The sequence below is a fragment of the Columba livia genome, chromosome 29, assembly GCF_036013475.1.
Source record: "Columba livia isolate bColLiv1 breed racing homer chromosome 29, bColLiv1.pat.W.v2, whole genome shotgun sequence".
Classification (NCBI taxonomy): domain Eukaryota; kingdom Metazoa; phylum Chordata; class Aves; order Columbiformes; family Columbidae; genus Columba; species Columba livia.
The window spans coordinates 654,065-674,577 of record NC_088630.1 but is presented as its reverse complement, the minus strand read 5'-3'; the positions used below and the strand labels follow the sequence as shown (position 1 = coordinate 674,577).

General features: G+C 60.2%; 1 protein-coding gene and 1 long non-coding RNA gene across 3 annotated transcripts; one reads left to right on the top strand and one right to left on the bottom strand.

Annotated features, from left to right (window-relative positions):
- Positions 1-870: 870 nt before the first annotated feature.
- Positions 871-8,357, top strand: LOC135576675 (uncharacterized). The gene is made up of 3 exons (XR_010468463.1): positions 871-1,765; positions 7,463-7,834; positions 8,156-8,357. It is a non-coding gene; the product is annotated as an uncharacterized LOC135576675 (long non-coding RNA).
- Positions 8,210-19,871, bottom strand: SENP1 (SUMO specific peptidase 1). 2 transcript variants are annotated; one of them, XM_065043493.1, is made up of 16 exons: positions 19,500-19,870; positions 18,403-18,475; positions 18,144-18,288; positions 17,274-17,415; positions 16,966-17,069; positions 16,653-16,888; positions 16,424-16,478; positions 16,172-16,210; positions 16,009-16,093; positions 15,130-15,282; positions 14,828-14,959; positions 14,457-14,660; positions 13,742-13,821; positions 10,533-10,617; positions 9,738-9,833; positions 8,210-9,347 (listed from the first exon to the last, which is right to left on the bottom strand). In XM_065043493.1, exons 1-16 carry the CDS (start codon positions 19,572-19,574, stop codon positions 9,285-9,287), a joined length of 1,767 nt encoding a protein of 588 aa, XP_064899565.1. In that variant the 5' UTR covers positions 19,575-19,870; the 3' UTR covers positions 8,210-9,284. The 2 variants fall into 2 exon arrangements, 1 of the variants encoding a protein (XP_064899565.1); XR_010468462.1 differs by lacking the exon at positions 8,210-9,347 and adding an exon at positions 12,534-12,601 and having other exon boundaries at positions 9,732-9,833; positions 19,500-19,871.
- Between the last annotated feature and the right edge of the window lie 642 nt (positions 19,872-20,513).

The window sequence follows — 20,513 nt, the reverse complement described above, 5'->3', positions numbered from 1 at the left end:
GCTTGGCCCCCCCGCCACGTGCATGCCCCGGGGGGGCACACCTGGGCCACCCCCAACGGGGAGGGTGCTGGGGGCAGTCAGGGGATGGTGGGGACCTGCCCCTGCGTTTCAAAGGGGTTTGGCCCCCCCCCAGCCCCAGGCAGCTGCTGAGCCCAGGCTCTGCTGGACCCCCCGGCAGTGGAAAGGGGGGGGGGTCCCCAAAAAAGGGGTCCCCACCCACCTCCCTTCCACCCGTCACTCACAAATATCCCTGTGAAAATATATGCAATGTAGGGGGGGGTGTTGACATTGGGGTTCACAAATCTGGGGGTCAATGCTTTTTTTTGGGGGGGGGGGCTCCATCCTGCTGTCGGCTGGGGGGGGCGGAATGGAGGGTGGTGGGTGCACCTGGTTGGGAGGGGGTGGGATGGAGCTGGGGACGGACGGACGGACGGACGGATGGATGGATGGATGGACGGATGGACGGGCAAGCGGGTGGAGGGGCAGGCAAACACACGGATGGGTGGACAGATGGACAGATAGCTGGACGGACAGACAGACGGATGAAGACCCAGTGGGATGAACCTGGGGATGTTCAGCTCCCCACTCTGCAGCCGTGGGGCATCCCCAAACCCCCCATCCCCCCCAGACCCTCTCCAGCCCCCCCAAACCCCCCATTCCCCCCCCCCCAGACCCCTCTCCAGCCCCCCCAAACCCCCCATTCCCCCCCCCCCAGACCCTCTCCAGCCCCCCCAAACCCCCCATCCCCCCCAGACCCTCTCCAGCCCCCCCAAACCCCCCATTCCCCCCCCCCCAGACCCTCTCCAGCCCCCCGAGCCCCCCCGGGAGCAGTGCCGGACAAAGCCCGTGTGTTACCGGGCACCGGCAACCCCGGCCAAAAATAACTCGCCGCTGGGACGGCGGCGGCTCCAACCGGACCCCCCCGACCCCCCCCCGCAGGGAGCCAACCAGCCCCCCCCAGATCCGCTTTGCACCCTCAAAACAGGTGATGGGCGACCCCCCCACTGTGCTAACCGTGGGGTGCGTGCTCCCCTCGTGCCTCAGTTTCCCCAGATGGGAAAGGGGAGCGAAGCCCATTTGTTGCTGCGCTTGGGGGGGGGAGGTTGGGGGGGATTTGGGGGTGAATTGGGGGGGTCCCACCCCCCCAAGCAGGTGGTTCTGGGTCTCGGCGGCTCTGGCCGCGGTGCCGGGAGCGGCGCCAGGACCTGGCTCCAGCCAGCGCTTTCCACTGGAAACGGGGCCGGGGTAAATAACACCCCCCGGACCCCCCCCCCGCTTTTTGGGGGGACGGCACCGGCACAGGAGGGGGTGGATGGTGTGTCCCCCCCCCCCCGCACCACGATTTGGGGTGACCGGCACAGCGCGGGGGGCACATTCCTCACCCCCAAAACCTCCCACCGGCACCGGCGGCCGTGGCGGCATCGAGCTGACCCAAAATTGGGGTTTTTAAACTCAAACTTCAACATAAAGCCCTGACCCCCCCATTAAAAAAAATCATAATCATCCTTTATTTTTTGCCCCCCCCCCTTTATGAATTCTGTCCCCATTTTCCCGTTTCCCCCCAGTTTCAGGCTCTGGAAAGACCATCAGAGGATCGCAGGGAAACATCCAAGTCAGCTCAGGAATTCGCCGTGGAGTGGAAGGAATGAGGCTTAACTCTGCCCGGCCCGGTGCCGCCGTCACCGTGTCACCGTGTCACCGTGTCACCGTGTCACCGTGTCACCACTGTCACCGTGTCACCATCAGCCCGGCCCGGGTGCATCAGGTGGGGACGGTCCTGCCATGATGCTGCTGCTCGTGAGGGCTGGACCCACCGTGGGGGTTTGTCCCCACCATGGGGTTTGTCCCACCTTGGGGGGTTTGTCCCCACCATGGGGGTTTGTCCCCACCATGGGTTTGTCCCCACCATGGGGTTTGTCCCACCTTGGGGGGGTTTGTCCCCACCATGGGTTTGTCCCCACCATGGGTTTGTCCCCACCTTGGGGGGTTTGTCCCCACCATGGGGTTTGTCCCCACTGTGGGGTTTGTCCCCACCTTAGGGGGGTGGAATTTGTCCCCACCATGGGGGGGTTTGTCCCCACCTTGGGGGGTTTGTCCCCACCATGGGGGGTTTGTCCCCACCATGGGGGGTTTATCCCCACCATGGAGTTTGTCCCCACCATGGGGTTTGTCCCCACCTTGGGGGGTTTTGTCCCCACCATGGGGGTTTGTCCCCACCATGGGGGTTTGTCCCCACCATGGGGGGTTTATCCCCACCATGGAGTTTGTCCCCACCATGGGGTTTGTCCCCACCTTGGGGGGTTTGTCCCCACCATGGGGGGTTTGTCCCCACCATGGGGGTTTGTCCCCACCATGGGGTTTGTCCCCACCATGGGGTTTGTCCCACCTTTACTTTACTTTTAATTTTCAAACAAGAACTCGGGCCTCAAAATGATCGGGGGACACGGGGAAATTCAGCTGCTGGGCTCCGGTTTGCCCCATTTCGGCTCCGTTTTGCCCCATTTCACCTCCATTTCACCCCATTTCACCTCCATTTTGGCTCCATTTTGCCCTATTTCACCTCCATTTTTCCCCATTTCACCTCCATTTGCCCCATTTCAGCTCCATTTTGCCCTGTTTTAGCTCAAATTCAGCCCCATTTCACCTCCATTTTGTCCCATTTCAGCTCCATTTTTCCCCATTTTTACCTCATTTTGCCCCATTTCAGCTCCATTTTGCCCCATTTCAGCTCCATTTTGCCCCATTTCAGCTCCATTTTGCCCCATTTCACCTCAATTTTTCCTCATTTCACCTCCATTTTGCCCCATTCCAGCTCCATTTTGCCCTTTTTTAGCTCATTTTGCCCCATTTTCGTTCATTTTGCCCCATATTTCAGCTCCATTTTGCCCTGTTTTAGCTCAAATTCAGCCCCATTTCAGCTTCATTTTATCCCATTTCACCTCCATTTTACCCCATATTTCATCTCCATTTTACCCCATATTTCATCTCCATTTTACCCCATATTTCACCTCAATTTTACCCCATATTTCACCTCCATTTTGCCCCATTTTTGCTCATTTTACCCCATTTTTCACCTCCATTTGCCCCATTTCTCCCCATTTTGGAAGCGCTCCTCACTCCCACAGCAACAGCCCCAACCCAGCGGCTCGGCCCCGCCGGGCTCCCTGTTTGCTCTCTGGGCCCGGCCGATGCCCCCCCGAGCCATTTTTTCCTTAAAAAGCCCATTTTTCAGCGAAAAGGGCAAAAAAACCGTATTAAAACCAGCATATTTCAGCCCTGGCACCTCCCATTTACCTCAGGCCTCCCCCAAATATTTCCCCTGGCGGCCTGGGAACGGGGCGCAGAAAGGCCCTTTGTGCCCACAAAACCCTCCTTTTTGGGTTATTTTAGTTGAAATTCCCTCCTCGCTTGTTGCTAGTTCATATTTTTAATAGCGGGCGGGGGGGGCGCAGCGTCCCAATGACCCTATTTTAGGTGAATCTGCCCCAAAAAGCTGCGAGTTTAAAGCTCAATAACCCCCCCAATCCAACCCTGTCCCCCTCAATGGCTTCCCCCTAAAATTGATGCAGATTCACCCCCCAAAAAAACCATTTTGCCCCGTTTTTGCGAGGTTCCTCACACACAGCCCTTTGTGCACCACCCCCCCCTGGGGCTCACCCCCCCCAACCATGGAAAGGGGCTTTTTGGGGGGGGGAAATGCCACATTTTTGTGAGATGATGTCAAATGGTTGGCCCCGGCCTAGGCCCCCCGAGCAGGCCTCTTCCTCCTCCTCCTCCTCCTCGCGAGGTCGGGATGAAAAGGCGACTCTTTGGGAAGGTAGAGCCGCACAAAGGGCCCCTTTGAGCCTCCTCACCGGGGGGGGGGGACGGTTTTGAGGCGGATCATGGTGATTTTGGGTCGGTTTCTTTATTTGGTGGTGATGGGGGGGCGAGATTCGCGGCCCTGCGCCCCACACCTGCGGCCTGGCGCGTTCCACTGCGCCCTAAAACCAGCCATTTTAGCCCAAATCCGACCCCAAAACGCATCAACCCCCACCCAAATGTTTGCATCAACCCCCCCAAAATGTTTGTGGACCCACCCCCCCAACATTTTTATAGTGGCACCCCCGAAAAGAAGAGTTTAATTGAACACCCCCCACACACAGCACAATCCTCAGGTGAAATGTCCCCAGGGAAAAGATTTTGGGGGGGAAAATGCAAAAGTTGGGGTACAAAGAGCCCCCTCAACCCTTTGGGGATGGGGGGGGGGCTTTTCCCACCCCCCCCCAAAAAAAATAGTGAAAAAAGTGAAAAAAATGAGGGCACAAAGCTGTGGGGCCGGGGGGGGGGCACCGGCCGGCTAATGAGACCCGCAATTATCCCTAATTAATGAGGGTTGGAAAGCGGCCGGTGATGTTTGTGGGGCTGGGGGGGCGGGGGGAAGTTTGTCACGGGGGGGTCGGTGGGGACAGATACAACCATGGGGAGCGGCGGCGGTTTTGGGGCTAAAATGCGCGAGTTTGGGACAGGTGATGCAAAAAAGCGGTAGTTTTTAATTAGGGAAACGATGGGCGTGGCCTCGCGCCGTTATTGGGGCGCCATTAAAAAGGGGGGGGGGTTAATTGGGGGGTGTCACGTTGTGTTCCGCCAGCGCTCGTCCCCCCACGGGCACCATAAAAGACGCAAAATAAAGGTAAACCCACCAAAATTTGGGGGTTCGGGGTCCCCGGAAGCAGAACCCGATTGGGGGGGGGAGGGATCGGTGGGGGGGGGCAGCGGGTGTTTCCGGAGCTGAAAACACCCCCGAGGTTAAATTAACCAGCGGGAATAGGAACGGCCCCGTTATCTCCCACCGGGGGTCCCGACCCTCCCGAATCCCCAGACAGACACCCCAGATAGACACCCGAAATCCCCAAAATCCACCCAAAATGTCCACCCCAAATTCCACATGATCCACCCGAAATATCCACCCGAAATATCCACCCGAAATCCCAAAAATCCACCCGAAATATCCACCCGAAATCCCAAAATATCCACCCGAAATATCCACCTGGAATATCCACCCGAAATCCCAAAAATCCACCCGAAATATCCACCTGGAATATCCACCCGAAATCCCAAAAATCCACCCGAAATATCCACCTGAAATCCCAAAAATCCACCCAAAATATCCACCCGAAATCCCAAAATATCCACCCAAAATATCCACCCGAAATCCCAAAAATCCACCCAAATATCCACCCCAAATTCCAGATGATCCACCCAAAATATGCCCCCAAGCTCCAGCTTGTCGCCCCCAAACTGTCCACGTTGAGCCCCAAATCGTTCACCCAAACCCCAAATGATCCGCCTGAAATTCCAAATCACCCACCCCAAATTGCAGCTTATTCACCCCAAATTATTCACCCCAAACCCCTCATTATTCACCCAGCGCCCCCCCAGCGCCCCCCCAGGGCCACCCCAGCGCCCCCCAACCCCCTCCAACCGCCCCCCAACTCCCCCCCAGCGCCCCCCCCACTCCCCCCTAGTCCCCCTTAACCCCCCCCAGCTCCTCCCCAGCGCCCCCCCAACAACCCCCCAGCGCCCCCCCAACAACCCCCCAGCGCCCCCCCCAGCGCCCCCCCCAGGGCCACCCCCTCAGAGCCCCCCTAGAGCCCCCCAGCACCTCCTCAGCGCCCCCCAGCCCCCCCCGGCACCTCCCCAGCGCCCCCCCCCAGGGCCGCCCCCCCAACACCCCCCAGCGTCCCCCCCCCAGCGCCTCCCCAACTCCCCCCCAACCCCCCTCAACCCCCCTCAGCTCCTCCCCAGCGCCCCCCTAGAGCCCCCCCAGCACCCCCCCCAGCACCCCCCAGCACCCCCCCACCCCCCCCAGCACCTCCTCACCAGCTCCTCCCCAGCACCCCCCCAGCCCCCCCAGCTCCCCCCAACCCCCCCCACCACCTCCCCACCAGCTCCTCCCCAGCGCCCCCCCCAGGGCCCCCCCAGCGCCCCCCCAGCCCCCCCCGGGATCCTGACAAAGCGGCTCCTGTGTCCCCGGCCGCAATTTCCAACAAAACCCAACAAAAACAAACAAATCCCAAAAACCCTACAAAAATACATCAGCCCGGCCCTAAAAGCCGCTTTTTTTACCCTATTTTTCCTCTCCCAGCTCGAGGGTCCCGCGGTTTGAACGGAGACCGGGCTGGGTGGGCGGGGGGGTTTGGGGGGGTTAATTAATTTCTATTAATTGCATTAAATCTGATGTGGGGAAGCGGAAGGCGCAGCAGCGGGGGGGCCGGGTAATGAGGGATTAGCGGGAGCGGGGGGGTCGTTAAGGGGAATCAGCGTCAGGAGTGATGTGGAGTGTGCGCCCCCCCCGCGTGGCTTCGGGGACACGGGGTGGGGGGACACGCGGTGACATCGACAGGGACCAGCCCCCCCCCATTCTGTGGGGGGGGGGGCTAGAGGGGAAACTGAGGCACAACGGGGTGCTCCGGGCCTGATCCTGCCGGGGTTTGGGGGTCCTGGGGATATGGGGGGGGTCCCCAAGGCGCCCCCCCGAAATGAACCCCAAGATGTGGGGACAAGAGGACGTTGGGATTGACCCCCCAGCGGGTCCTTGAATGGCAAGAATTGAACCCAAAGGAGAGTTTGGGGGTGTCTGAGCCCAGTTTTGGGGTGATTTAACCCAGTTTTGGGGTGACTAATTCCAGCTTTGGGGTGTCTGAGCCCAGTGTTGGGGTGTCTGAGCCCAGTTTTGGGGTGATCAACCCAGTTTTGGGGTGTCTGATCCCAGTTTTGGGGTGCCTGATCTCAGTGTTGGGGTGTCTGATCCCAGTTTTGGGGTGATCAACCCAGTTTTGGGGTGTCTGATCTCACTTTTTGGGGTGATCAACCCAGTTTTGGGGTGTCTAATCCCAGTTTTGGGGTGTCTGAGCCCAGTTTTGGGGTGATTTACCCCAGCTTTGGGGTGTCTAATCCCAGTTTTGGGGTGTCTGATCCAGTGTTGGGGTGTCTGATCCCAGTTTTGGGGTGATCAACCCGGTTTTGGGGTATCTAATCCCATCTTTGGGGCATCTGATCCCAGTGTCCCCTCGTGGGATTTGGGGGGTACACAGTTCGTTCAGTGGGGTTTGGGATGAGGACCCGGGTTGGGATCGCGGTGACATGGAGCTGGTCGGTGTCCCCAACTGTCCCCTCGTGGTGTCACAACTGGGTCCCGCTCTTTGCTCGAGGGCTTTGGGGGGTCCCAGGGACCCCAAATTGGGGCAGGTCGGGGGTTGGTTGGGTGTTTCGGGTACACGAGCCGGTTTCACCTGTTACCGCGCTCGGGGTCCCGGATCCATAGAAGCTCCTCCGCCTGCAAAAACCGGGATTAGGCCGGGATTAGACCTGGATTAGGCCGGGTTTAGGACCAGGCAGCTAGCGAAGGGTCCCTGGGATGGAAGGGTCACTGGATCCCTCACCTGCCGCAGAAAATAACCCAAATCTGCTTGTTTTCCAGCAAAAAACCGCCGGCAGCGATCCGAGCACGTCGCCCCGACTCCCCGAAGCCCCCGCTCCCGCCCCGCGGAACCCCCGAAACCCGCAGGATTTTGCCAAAAAACCCCGTTCCTCGCTGTAAAACGGCCGCGAATTGTGCCGGACGGGCCCCGAGCCGCGAAAGCTCGTTAGCGGCGGGGGTTAATTGGCGATGTGGAGGCGCTGAATGGGGCATTGAGGCCGTGTTTGCAGAAGCCACGTGTGTGTGTGTGTGTGTGAGGAATGCGGAGACGAACGCTCCCGTCGAGGAACACGGAGACGGGCGAGCAGAGTCAATATGACCCCAGAATCCCCGGCCCGGAGCGCGGCGCTGTGATTTATTCTATTAATAAGGGTAAGCGCTCGCTGCGTTTCTGGCGGCCGCGGCGGGGGGGGCGGGAGCCTCGGGCTCCCCGGGCACAAGTCGCCTTTGACGGGACCGTTTCCCGCCTTGGGGGAGCCAAGGAAAACGAGGTTGCTCGAGTTTTGGCCAAAAGCGGCTCCTTTCAGCCCAGAACGGCGGCACCGCGGGGCCCTAAAGCCGCTGGATCCCCCGCATCAAACCAAAGGCGCCCACACCCCAAAACTCCATCTCCGGCGCCTTCCCGCACCAAATTGGGCTGAAAGGCCGCGATTTGTAGCGCCTGATTGTGATTTATTGTAATGAATTTTGCAGAAATCACCTTCCTGCTCGTTAACGGACGGTTGATTAACGCGCAAAGCACCAGCGTTTTTCTCATTCGGACCTTTATTTGCAGTAGAAGATAGAAAAAGGTAATAAATGAACTCGGTATAAAACACACGGAGGGGAAGGGGACAAACCAGCCAACGAGGGACACGAACCGGGGCGAAAAGGGGGGAATTCGGTACAAAACTACAGGTAGAGAAAAGTGTATAAAATATCCCTCCCTGTCCGGAGGCAAAAGTACAAAAGCGGACGTTATTTGGGTCTGGGGTTTGATTTACAAAGGGGAAAGAGGCTCCGTCCGTGCTCGCCGCTTCCTCGGGAATAAATTAAACCGGCTGAAGCGCCAGCGGCGAAACGTCCAAAAGCAGCAGAACGTCCTCAAAATCAAACACCCCATTGTTTTGGGGGGGGTTGAAGCGCTTCTGAATGTTCCCTCGGGCGGGGGGACGCGGTTTGTCCGGTGGCGGCGCCCGACGCCGCGGCCGCGCGATGCTGGACCCGCGGCAACTGTGCAGGAGTATTGGGGGGGGAGGCAAAAAACACCCCAAATGGGTGAAAACCCCCGACGCACACGCGGAATTTGTTCATTCTGGGCAAAAAAAGGCTCGGAAATATGTACAAAAGCGCTTGAGCGGGTTCGACTCGGGGGTTTGTACCTGAAATCGGGGGATGTGGGGGGAAAAGGCTCTAAAAGTGGCGTTTTAACAAGAAAAGGGACTCGTGGGAGCCCGCGGCTCCGGCCCCAAAACGGGGGGAAAACGCTGGTTTTGGGGACAACGAGAAGGGAACGAAGGTTCTCCCCGCAAGTGGGGCCTGGAGCCGCGCGGTTTGGAGCGTTAAGTGCTGAACCCCAAAGATCATCCGCCCCAAAACCGCCCGCAAGCAGAACAAGGGAAGTCCCATGGGAAGTTCCACCCCCGTTGAGTCTCAGCACCTCGAGTTGTACAAAACCCCCCCAAAAGAAAAGGGCGCGTGTGCTCGTGGCGGCGCCGCGTTGGTCCGGCGTTCAGACACAACCACGGGGGCCCGGTCGCGGTGTCGCCGACGAGGCCCCGGGCGGCCCCGCGGGATGAATTTGGGCACTTTTGAGGCAAAAGGCGTCGGGGAAGCGGCGGCATCAGAGCAGCTTGCGGTGCAGGATCTCCCAGGCCATGCGCTTGCGGAAATACGGCATGTGTTGCTGCGGGGGGAGAGAGGAGTTACAACGTGGGCAACGGGAACCGCGGCGCCACCCTCCCCACGGCGGCTTTTACCCCTTTTTACCCCTTTACTTCCCAATGAGTGGAAACGCGCCAGCGGGTGAGGCCGCGGTAATAACGCGGCTCTGGTGATGTTCTCTAATCACGAGGAGCAACATTCCGCAGAGGGACAACGTTAAATAACGCTGAACCCCCCTGGGATTTGGGTACGACGTCCCGGTTTTGTCGCCACGATGAGCGGCGCCGGTGGATTTGGGTCTGACGCAACAATGTGGCGTTGGAGGAGTTTTGCGCGGTGTGAAAATGGGGCCGGGGGCACCTTAAACCCCCCAGAAAACAAGAATTTGGAAGAAGCGGAACGTGCCCCAAACCTGGGTGAAGTTGATGGGCTTGTCTTTGGTGATGCAGTCGGCGTATTTGCAGGCGAACATGCCGCAGTCGCTGCCGTTCATCTGCTGCGGGATCTCCTGCCGGGGGACACGGGACAAACGTCACAACCGGGATGGGGGGGGGACCCAAATCACCATCGTTCTGTGTGTAAAACCCCCCGGGGTCCTCGGACCAACCGTTCACCCAACACCGGCACCAAAACACCCCCAGACCCTCGTCTGTTCACCCCCCAGGGACGGTGACCCCAGCACTGCCCTGGGCAGCCTGTTCAACGCCCTTTGGGGCAGAAATCACCCCAAATTTCCACCCTCGGCCTCCCCGGGTGCAACTTGAGGCCGTTTCCTCCCGTTCTATCCATTTATCCCATCACTAAGGTCCCTCTCAGCTCCTCTTCTCCAGCCCCGGCTCTCTCAGCCTTTCCCGATGCTCCAGACCCCTCAGCATCTTCTCGTCCCTCCCCAGTAACTCCACGTCCCTCTCAAACTGGGGAGCCCAGAGCCGGTCCCAGTATGAAGAGCAGCGGTGACGGGGACGGCACAGGGAGATGGACGGCACAGGGACGGGGATGGTGCGGGGATGGCACAGGGACGGGGACGGCACAGGGACATCCTCACTCACCAAAGTCTCCCCATATCCACGTGGGCTGGTTGGGGATTTGGCACTGAGAACCCGGATCTGTTCACCCCGAGAACGCGTCCGTGGGGAAAACCCGCCGGAAACGCCGCGTCAGGGCCAAGAATGAACCGAAGAGCAGGAGGAACGTTCCCCAGACCCACCTGGCTCTTCTTGCTCAGCAGCGACCACCCGTTGGTGTCCAGCTCCTTCCTCCTCTTGTCCAGACTCTCCTGCTTCAGGTATTGCCTGGGGGAAAGAACAAATCTCAGCGCGGGGCCGGGAAAGCGGCCAAGACGTCACCAAGATGTCACCTAAAGCGTCCTCCGCCGCGTCTGCGCCATCAACGTTTCCGTCCCCGCGTCGGGCGCTTTTCAAAGGGCCCCACGGACCCGGGCAGGAAACAACGCGCCCAGCTCAGAGCTCCCCCAAAAACAACGAGATGAGCCAAAACCACAAATAGACCAGCGAGAACGAACCCGATTCATGAGAACGAACCCGACCCATCAGGGAACGGAGCCGAGGGGACACCGAGGGTCTTAATTAGCGCCTAATTAGGAGCAAATCTGTCGCAACCTTACCAGCAGCTTGGGGACAATCGCCCTGTGCGTGAAGTGGAAAGGAGCTCGGGATGGTGGAGAGAGGAGCCGCGGTGATGGACCCAAAACCTTCTCAATGACCCCAAATTGGCTCCTCCGTGCTGGCTGCAGGTACCGCTCAGGACACTGAGCTTTGCAGACGTGTCTCGCCCGGGAAGATGGACAGAGAGCGGCACCCACGTGTTCAAACGGCCCCAGGAGCCTCCTCGGCATCGGGGCCACCATAAGCAGGTTTGGAAATGAAAGGCGGGGGACCAGACGGAGCTTTGGCCCCGGCGCGGGGACACGTGTCACCACGGGGAACCGACGGCGGCGACTCCGCCGAAGCGAATCTTGTTCAGAAACGCCAAACACGGGGGGAAAAGGGGGTGAAGACGAGTCCAGAAGACGGAGCGCAGAACTGGCTGCCCTGGGGAACTCATGTCTGTCACAACTTTAAACTACGCAAAGGAAACGAGTCGAACCGAGAACCCACGGCGGCGGCACCACCGGCGAGCCCTGAACGCGGATGCGGCGCCACCAGAGCCGAAAATCACCAGAAACGGATTCTGGCGGGTGTCGGAGTCTCCGGTCGGGAATTCTCCCTCCTGGCAGCTCCCTGGGCCTGGGCAGGTCCGGACGAGTGTTCTCTCCCAGGTTCATTAGCTGCCTGTCGCTAATTGCTCCGGGGAACCTGCGTCTCCGCTCGGCCGCGGTTTGGACAGGACGGGGCCAGCGGGGGGTGAACCTGACACTGAGCCCCTTTTCAGCGCCCGTGGGACGACTCCGTGTCCCGTCTGCGAATCGACACCCGGTGCGGGGAGGAGAAACGGGGGAGCGGAGCCTCCGCACCACGACACCGCGAAGACGGCAATTAATTAAACAGCATCGTTTCAACCGCAATAAAGAAATAATCCTGGCGAGCGCAGCTTCTGCAGCAGCCGCGTGAACTCTAGGGGGTAAAAGAGAACGGGGAGCGAAGGTCTGAGGGTGGAGATACAAAACATGAGGAACCGGGACGGGAAACGTCCCCATGCGGGCACCGAGAGGATCCGAGCGCGGAGGAACGGGTGGAATCGAACAGAGTGAAGCGAAGCAAAGCGCCGTGCAGGAGCCTGGGAGCAAATACCTCGGCTCCAGATCCCGAGGGGGGCAGCGCTGGATTGATGAGCTTTGGCAGCGCCTCCGGGGCCAGGAGCTCGATGGGAATTTTCGGCATGGCTGCACCGCGGAGCCGGCCCCGCAGCCCGCGGGCGCTCCGGCTCCGTTCCCACCGCCCGGCGACCCCGAGCGGGAGCGCCGGGGCCAGCGCCCTCCACACCGACACCTCGCGCCGAGAAACGACCCTTTCCGAGCCCAGACGCCGCGTTTCCCAAGGGGAAAACCCATACAAATCCACGCCGGGTCTCGCGGGAGGGGAAATAAAGACACCGCGCCGCCAAAATCCGCGGGCTCTGCTCGTTCCCGGCCCGTCCAGCGCCCTCCTGCCTGATCCACCGCCTGCCCCGCGCCTCAGTTTCCCTCTCGGTATCGCACTCACCGCCTTTAGGAAGCTCTAAAGATTGAAAGCATGAAAGGGTCACTAACCATGAATAGGACCTTCCGTCCCTTCTTCCCGGTGTGATCCTCCCACTGCATTCAACCAAAAAAGCCTCCTAAAAGGAAACAGAGGGAAAACAATTACGTCCGGGGCGGCAACCACCTCAGATCGCGGCTCTACCGCTTCACCCTGCGCGGCCAAAACACCTCGTGTGTCCTCCAACGTTCGCCAGCACCGGTTTGGGGACGTTTCCTCGGCCCGGGTCCCTAAAGGAGCCCCGGGTGCCCCTCGCGCTTCCCACGTGTTTCATTTCACCAAATTTGGGCCTTTTTCCTTAGAATCCAAGAAATTTGGGCTGAAAGGAACACGAGCCAAGAGATGTGCCCTAAGGATTTTACACGTCCCTTCCTTTAAATCAACATGGCAGGAAAGGGAAACGGCTCGTTTCCCAGTTATTAAAACACGGCGGGTGCGACGCAACTGAACCATGAAAGGGAAGACGCCGAACCGGCCGGGCACGGCGTCCGTCTGTCCTTATCACCATCAGCATCCCGACGAGCGACGGACTCGACCCCGCGCCCGAAACCCGGGGATCGGGTTCCCCGGGTCGGCGTCACCGCGACGAGAAGAACCGCGTAAATCACAGCGGCGATGCGATCTCCGCCGCGCCGGCGGCCCCCGTGGGCAGGGATGCGACCGGAGGCCTCGCGGCTGGTTCTGGTTTGTTCTCTCACACCTGCTCGTTGTTCTCGCTCTGCGGCAGCTCCAAAAGCCGGGAGAGCAGTTGTGGGTTTGCCACCTGCTCTCCGAAATCCCAAATCCCCGCGGTTTGAAGGATTCTCGCCCGGTTTGGCGCTCGACTCGGTGCAAAGAGCCCCCCAAAGCTCCATCACTCTCTCCGCAACCCCCAAAACTTTGCGGCGGCGGGAGAAGCTCCCGCGCCAGGAGGCACCGCTCGATCAGAAGGGTCCAAAAAGCTGGTTTCCTCCTAAAAATGATGCCCAGAAGAGTCTGAGATGGGTAAAACCCCATGAACTTAACGGGACGGTTCTGAGAACGCCCGACGTCCTCAACGGGACGCGGAGCCGGGAGCAGCGGGTGACGGATCCTGGGGGGCGGCGAGGACGAGACACCGCAGAAACCACAAAGAAGCCAAAAAAGCAGGAGTTTCCTTTAAATCCCCCACAAAAGGGACCGTCCCCACGGGGACTGTGTCCCGATTTGTGCGTGACCCGAGCCACAGAGCGTTACTCACAGCAGAATCCTGCAGGCCTCGCTGTTGATCCCGCCCATGGAGTCGTAGTACGTGATGCTCTTTTTCCTGAAGTCTACGACCTGCAATGAGAGTTCGGCCCATCAGGCGGCGCCGGGACGGCGTTTGGGCCGTTTCGCGGTGGAGAAGATTTGGGGGACTTGGAAAACCCTCCTCAAAACTCCCCTCTTGCCACTGAGCTGTTTGACCACCAAATCTCTACGTTATTCATCGAACCGAATCTCTAAATGGGGTAAAGCATGCGAGCGCCGCGACTCCAATTGTTCCAGCCGCTTTTGCTCCACCTGATGTGTAGAATTAAGGACACGAGTCCCCCGGGTGTGTTTTATTTGGGGCCGGGTGTCCCGTTTCCCCAGCGCCGAAGAACCACACAGTGCCAGCGCCAAGGGACGGGAACAAAGGATCAACCAGCGCCAGAGGCGCCAAACCGCCCTATCTGCCCTCAAAATCTGCCCCGAGGCGACGTCTCCGGGGTTGGGCTTGTGGGACCGTGGAAATCAGGTCGTTCTGCGGAGCAGGAGCCAACGCGACCAGCGTGGCCCCCTCGGTTCTTTAAAACCCCCCCAAAAAGCTCTTTTTAGTCGCTCTATGCTTCAATTTTAGCCACAAACGTCAATTCTGGGCTGAATTTGAGATTGTAGCCTAAAGCTTGATTGGAATCGCGGTGGAGCGGCCCCGGCGCTGTCCGAACACTCACCGCCAGGCACCAGTGCACGCCCAGGTGAATGGGCACCAGCAGCAGGTCCACCGAGAAAATATCCACCTTCTTGGTCCAGCGTTTCACCGCCTGGTACCCGGCCGTCTTCAGTTTGGTGAAGAAGAAGGTGTTGAAGGCGTGAACCGCCGGCAAACCCTTCTCTTTGCTGCGCTCCATCAGCAGGTTCATGTAGAAATTAATTATCTGCAGGGGAAAAAAGGATCGGAGAGCGTGAGAGCGTTGATGCTTCTGCGTAAGGTGCTTTGCCTGTGTAAAATTAGCTTAAAAAGTGTTTAATTAGATAAAACCCCTGCCCTGGGTGGGGTTTACAGTAGCTTGAAGAATCCAGAGGGTCTAGAGCAGCTCCTCACCTCGTCGTTGAGCCAGTTGAGGTTGTTGAGGGTCTGGATGTCCTTCCGAGTGATCGTCAGGCGAAAAGCTTCGCTCAGCACCTCGTCCTGGTTCCCGCCACGGAACACGCTCTTTATTTCCTTCTCCATTTCCTGCGGGAAGGACGCGGCGTTAGAGCCAGGTTTAAACCCAGGTTTATCCTCAGACATCAACTCGCTACAAAGCACATGCGGCAAAAAGGAGCCGGGATCCAATTCTACGCTGGAAATCACATTAAAATTTAGCGAGTGTCTTTGCATCCACGCAACCCACGTGAATTCACCTCAGTGATTTCGGGGAATTCCTCTTCGCTGTCAGCGGATTTCGCGTCTTCTTTCTCCTCCGGGACGACGGTGACGGGGATTTCCTTCTCCAGGGGCACGCGGAGGTTTAAATCCACCAGATCCTGCACCGAGTGCTCCTGTTCCTGCAGCCGCTGGAGGAGAAAACACCTTCGCGTGAGGTGCTGGCCAACGGTGTCACCTCTCTGAGGACAATCGCTCCACAAAGGGACATGGATGGGGATGCTCATCCCGTCTGGGACGTCAATGAGAGCCCCGCCAAGGGACAGGGACGCTCATCCCGTCTGGGACGTCAACGAGAGCCCCGCCAAGGGACGGGGACGCTCATCCTGTCTGGGATGTCAACGAGAGCCCCGCCAAGGGACGGGGACGCTCATCCCGTCTGGGATGTCAATGAGAGCCCCACCAAGGGACGGGGACGCTCATCCTGTCTGGGATGTCAATGAGAGCCCCGCCAAGGGACGGGGACGCTCATCCCGTCTGGGATGTCAATGAGAGCCCCGCCAAGGGACGGGGACGCTCATCCCGTCTGGGATGTCAATGAGAGCCCCGCCAAGGGACGGGGACGCTCATCCCATCTGGGATGTCAATGAGAGCCCTGCCAAGGGACGGGGACGCTCATCCCGTCTGGGACGTCAATGAGAGCCCCGCCAAGGGACGGGGACGCTCATCCCGTCTGGGACGTCAACGAGAGCCCCGCCAAGGGACGGGGACGCTCATCCCGTCTGGGACGTCAACGAGAGCCCCGCCAAGGGACTGGGAAACAATGAAGACACCAGACCCTCAAAAGAGCTGATTTTTGCCATCTTTCTGTTCCAAATTCGCCCAGGGTCGGGTGTTTTGCCCCACGGACGCGTTACCTGGCTCTGCAGCTGCAAGGCCAGCGCTTTCTGCTCCTCGATCTGCCGCCACCTCTCGCGGGCGCGCGAGTCATAGACGCTGGTGCTGAAAAAGCCGAGTTGATGTGACCAAACCGTTTGTTTCCACACAGAAAAAAACAGCAACAAACCCCCGTGTACTTACAGTTCTTTGATCCATAGCTCTGCCTGGAAGAACGGGAGGCTGGGAAAGGGGAGAAAGGACAAGTGGGAGCGTTACAAGTGGAAGTAATTGCCTAAAAAGGGATTTTTAGGTGTTATTTGAGGATTTTCTTGCTGCTAAAGCGGCGGTAAGAACTACGGCCGGATCTGCCGGCGTCTCAACAAAGAGTTTCTCTTCTTTTCATGGAATTTAAAACGCTCACGTGACCCCCGGTGCCGTTTTCCAGCCTCTCACCTCGGCGCCGGCGTTCTGGAATCCTTGACCTTGAGCAAAATGACAGAATCCGACCCTAAAAAGAGGAAAGAATTACAGGATGTTGTCACCGTCGCAATTACAAATGGTTTCCGCGGGTGCCCAAATACAGAGCGCGGAGGGAAAAAGCGGCTTTGCCGTGTACATTTCATTAAACCGGAGGATTTTGGGTCTGCTTTTGGGCTGGTTTTATTTGTGGGGGGTGTTTTACCTTCGGACTGCGCGCTGGGCGCCGGGAGGTTCTCTTGGTGCTGCGGGGCCGCGGAGCTGCCGGACTGGAAAATACCGGAGGGGTAAGCGGGTGCGGAGAAGAGCGCAGGTTTGTGCACCGGTGGCTCCGGTGCCCCGAGGACACCGGTGGCCGACGCGCCGGGAGCCTCAAATGGCTTCAAGTCCGTGCCTGGAGTTTCCTTCACCACCGTTTTGCTGGAATTTGAGCACCGGGATCTAGAAATGACAGGAAATTCAGCCCCCGGTGGACTCGTTGGCAGCGCCGGCACAGAAAGAGTGTTCTCCATACTCACAGGTGGAAGGGGAAGAGCGAGGAGGGTTTGGACGTGGAGAATTGTTTCCCGGTGACCATCTGGAGCAGCTGCCGGTAGATCTCCCGCTCTCCCTCCCGAACAGTCTGCAGGGAAACAACCAGAAACCTCTAAATCAACATGATTTCAACCAAAAACACTGTGATGGTGAGAAGATACACGGGGAAACAGAGATTTTGGTGGCGGAAACAGAGATTTTGGTGGCGGAAGGATGTCTAGGGGGCTTAAAGAATTCAAGCCTCCTTAAGCCGAGCTTAAGCGTGAGTGTGGGCAGAGCCATGCGGTTTCACCTCCTCGGCCGTGCTGACGAAGCGCCGGGGCGTTTTCTTGGGGCTGCGGCGGCTCCATGACGGGCTGGGCGCCGGTTTGATGGGAAACGCCGACGCGTGGCAGTGGTGGTTCGACTTCCCGACGAAGCTGTTGGACGTCCCGCTGCCGAGGGAAAGAAACACGCCACTTTCATTCGATCCCGCGCTTGTTTTAGCCCGTAACCCCGTTCCCCTCCACCCCCAACCCGGCTGAGACGCCGAGCGCCCCGCTCTGAGCAGAATCGGCGTTTGATCTGCGTTTTAAGAGCTGTTTAAAGGTAAAGGCTGATGCCGGGCGCCAGCAGGCGGCACCGCTGAGGCCGAGGAGCCCAAAAACCGCGTGGAACGGCCCCAAACGCCGCTCTCGGCTTCTCTTCACCGCCGAGAGCAACCGGCGCCCCTCGCCTTGCTGCTCCCCACGCGGCAGCGGGAACAACCACCCGCGGGGCGATTTGGCGTTTCTCCCCTTGAAATGAACCTTCAAACCAACGTTTTCGGGAGGAATAAAGACTCGAGTGGGTCTGGAAAGGTCTGGAGCAACCGGAGGTCACGGCGGCTGCCGAACTCCTCCCGCATGTTTCTACTACAAGACGATGATGTCTGGTTTCTCACTAATTTTCCAGCGGCGTAACGAGCTTCCACTTTCCTCCCAGTGTGATCCCTTACGCCCCCGCGCCCTCCCCGAACCATCGCTCGCGCCTTTGAGGCGGCTCCTTTGCCAAAAAGAGGTTTATAAACCCCGAAAGGCACCTCAGCCCCAATTGACCTCGACCCACGCGACTGGTTCCCCCCCCTAAATTCGCTCCCGGGGGCTCGTGGGGTAAAACAAGGTGGGGAGGGGGCCGGACGCACCCGGGGGTTTTGCGGCCATCGAGGTAGGAGCTTCGGCTCAACCGCGGCTTCTGCGGGACGGAGCCCGGCGGGGGCACCAGCCCCCTCCAGTGCCCGTTGGTGCCGGCGCCGCGCGGCTCCCGGTAGCTCTCGGGACCAGGGATTTCTGGGGGGAAAACACACAAAACAATCAATAAAGAGCCACATTTCCCAACCCCCACCAGTTCGGGGAGGAAACAGCCAAAAAAGCGCCGTTGTGGGGCGGAAGGCGCCGCGTTACCGGGGCCGTAGTTGAGGGCGCAGGAGGCGTTCCCGGCCGGGCAGGCGAAGGCGCTGGTCTTGGGGGGCAGGAGCTGCGGGGAAATATCACAATGATTTGTTAGAAATCAGCAGAATTGCATCGTAAACCCCACGGGGGAAAAAACCACAGGGGGGACACGACGCGGCTGCGCCCCGATCCCGGCGGCGCTAATTAGTGGTTACCGGGCAGACTGGGGTAACACATGGAGTCACCGGGCAGACCGGGGTGACAATGTGGAGTCACTGGGGTGACAATGTGGAGTCACCGGGCAGACTGGGGTGACAATGTGGAGTCACTGGGGTGACAACAGAGTCACCGGGCAGACTGGGGTGACAATGTGGAGTCACTGGGGTGACAACGTGGAGTTACTGGGCAGACTGGGGTGACAACACAGAGTCACCGGGCAGACTGGGGTGACAACACGGGGTCACCGGGCAGACTGGGGTGACAACATGGGGTCACCGGGCAGACTGGGGTGACAACGTGGAGTCACTGGGCAGACCGGGGTGACAACACAGAGTCACTGGGCAGACTGGGGTGACAACATGGGGTCACCGGGCAGACTGCGGTGACAATGTGGAGTCACTGGGCAGACTGGGGTGACAACGTGGGGTCACCGGGCAGACCGGGCGCAGCCGCAGCGTCACCCCCCGCCCCGTCCCCTCCCAACCCAGCCAGAAAAACCCAAACGCTGGTTTCATGTGGTTATACAGAACACATCCTAAGACCGGCGGCTCCTTGGGACGCGCGGCGCCTGTTCCGCCCCCCCGGACGGTGACGCCCTGCGCAGCCCGGTCAGCGCCCTTTGGAGCACAAATCACCCCAAATTTCCACCTCCAACCTCCCCGGGCGCAACTCGCGGCCGTTTCCTCTCCCACAAGGTGTTTCCCCAGTTTGTCCAAAATCGCCTGAATTTCACAGTCACGATTGCGGTCGGAACGGACGCTCGGGGTCGCGGATCCACCGGAGCCCGACCGGCACCGACCCGCGTCCCTAACCCTCGCGTGACCGCGGCTCCACGGCCCGGGTGACCGGCTCAGCGCGCCCCAGCCCGGCGCCCCCGCCCCCGCTCTCACCTCCCGCTCCGCCGGGCCCCGCGGCTCCCGCAGCCCGGCCCGCGGCAACGCGGCGCCCCGGGGCTCCATCCTCATGGGCTCCGCGGGGGCTCCGGCGGGAGAAGCGGCGCCGGGAGCCCCGGAGCGGCGGGGACGCTCCGGTTGCGCTGCGGGGAAGGGGCGGCGGGGAGGACGCGGCGCCCGCTGTCCCCCGTGTCCCCGCGCGGGCCCGGGAGCGGGATCGGGCCCACCCGCGGCTCCGCTCCGCTCCGCTCCGGCCCTACCGGAAGCGGAAGCGCCCCGAGGCCGCGCGCGCCTTTTCCCGGGCCCCGGTGAACGGCTGCCGGCAACGAGGCGGACGGAAGCAGAAGTCGGCGGCGGGCGGGCGGGCGCGGCGCCGCCGGAAGTAGCGCCCCGGCCAGAAAGGCGCATGCGCGGCGGGAGGCGGGCGGGGAGGGGGGGAGGCCGCCCCCTGGCGGCGCGGCGGCCCCGGGCGGGAGCGGCACGGACCGGGCACCGTGACCCTGGCGGGCAGCGACACCCGACGGGGGACACGGGGGTGTCCCGGGGGGGCAGGGTCACAGGGTCACCCGACGGGGGACACGGGGGTGTCCCGGGGGGGCAGGGTCACAGGGTCACCCGACGGGGGACACTGGGGGTGTCCCGGGGGGGCAGGGTCACAGGGTCACCCGACAGGGGGACACTGGGGTGTCCCGGGGGGCAGGGTCACAGGGTCACCCTACGGGGGACACTGGGGTGTCCCCGGGGGCAGCTGATCCCAGCACAGATCCTGTTACAGCTGAGCGATCCCATTAGAGCCAATTGATCCCATGAGAAGTGATCCCGTCACAGCTGATCCCGTCACAGCTGATTGATCCCGTTACAACTGATCCCGTTATAGCCAAGTGATCCCATTAGAACTGATCCCATTAGAGCCAATTGATCCCATAACTGATCCCATTACAGCTGATCCCGTCACAGCTGATTGATCCCATTACACCTGATCCCATTAGAGACGATTGATCCCATTAGAGC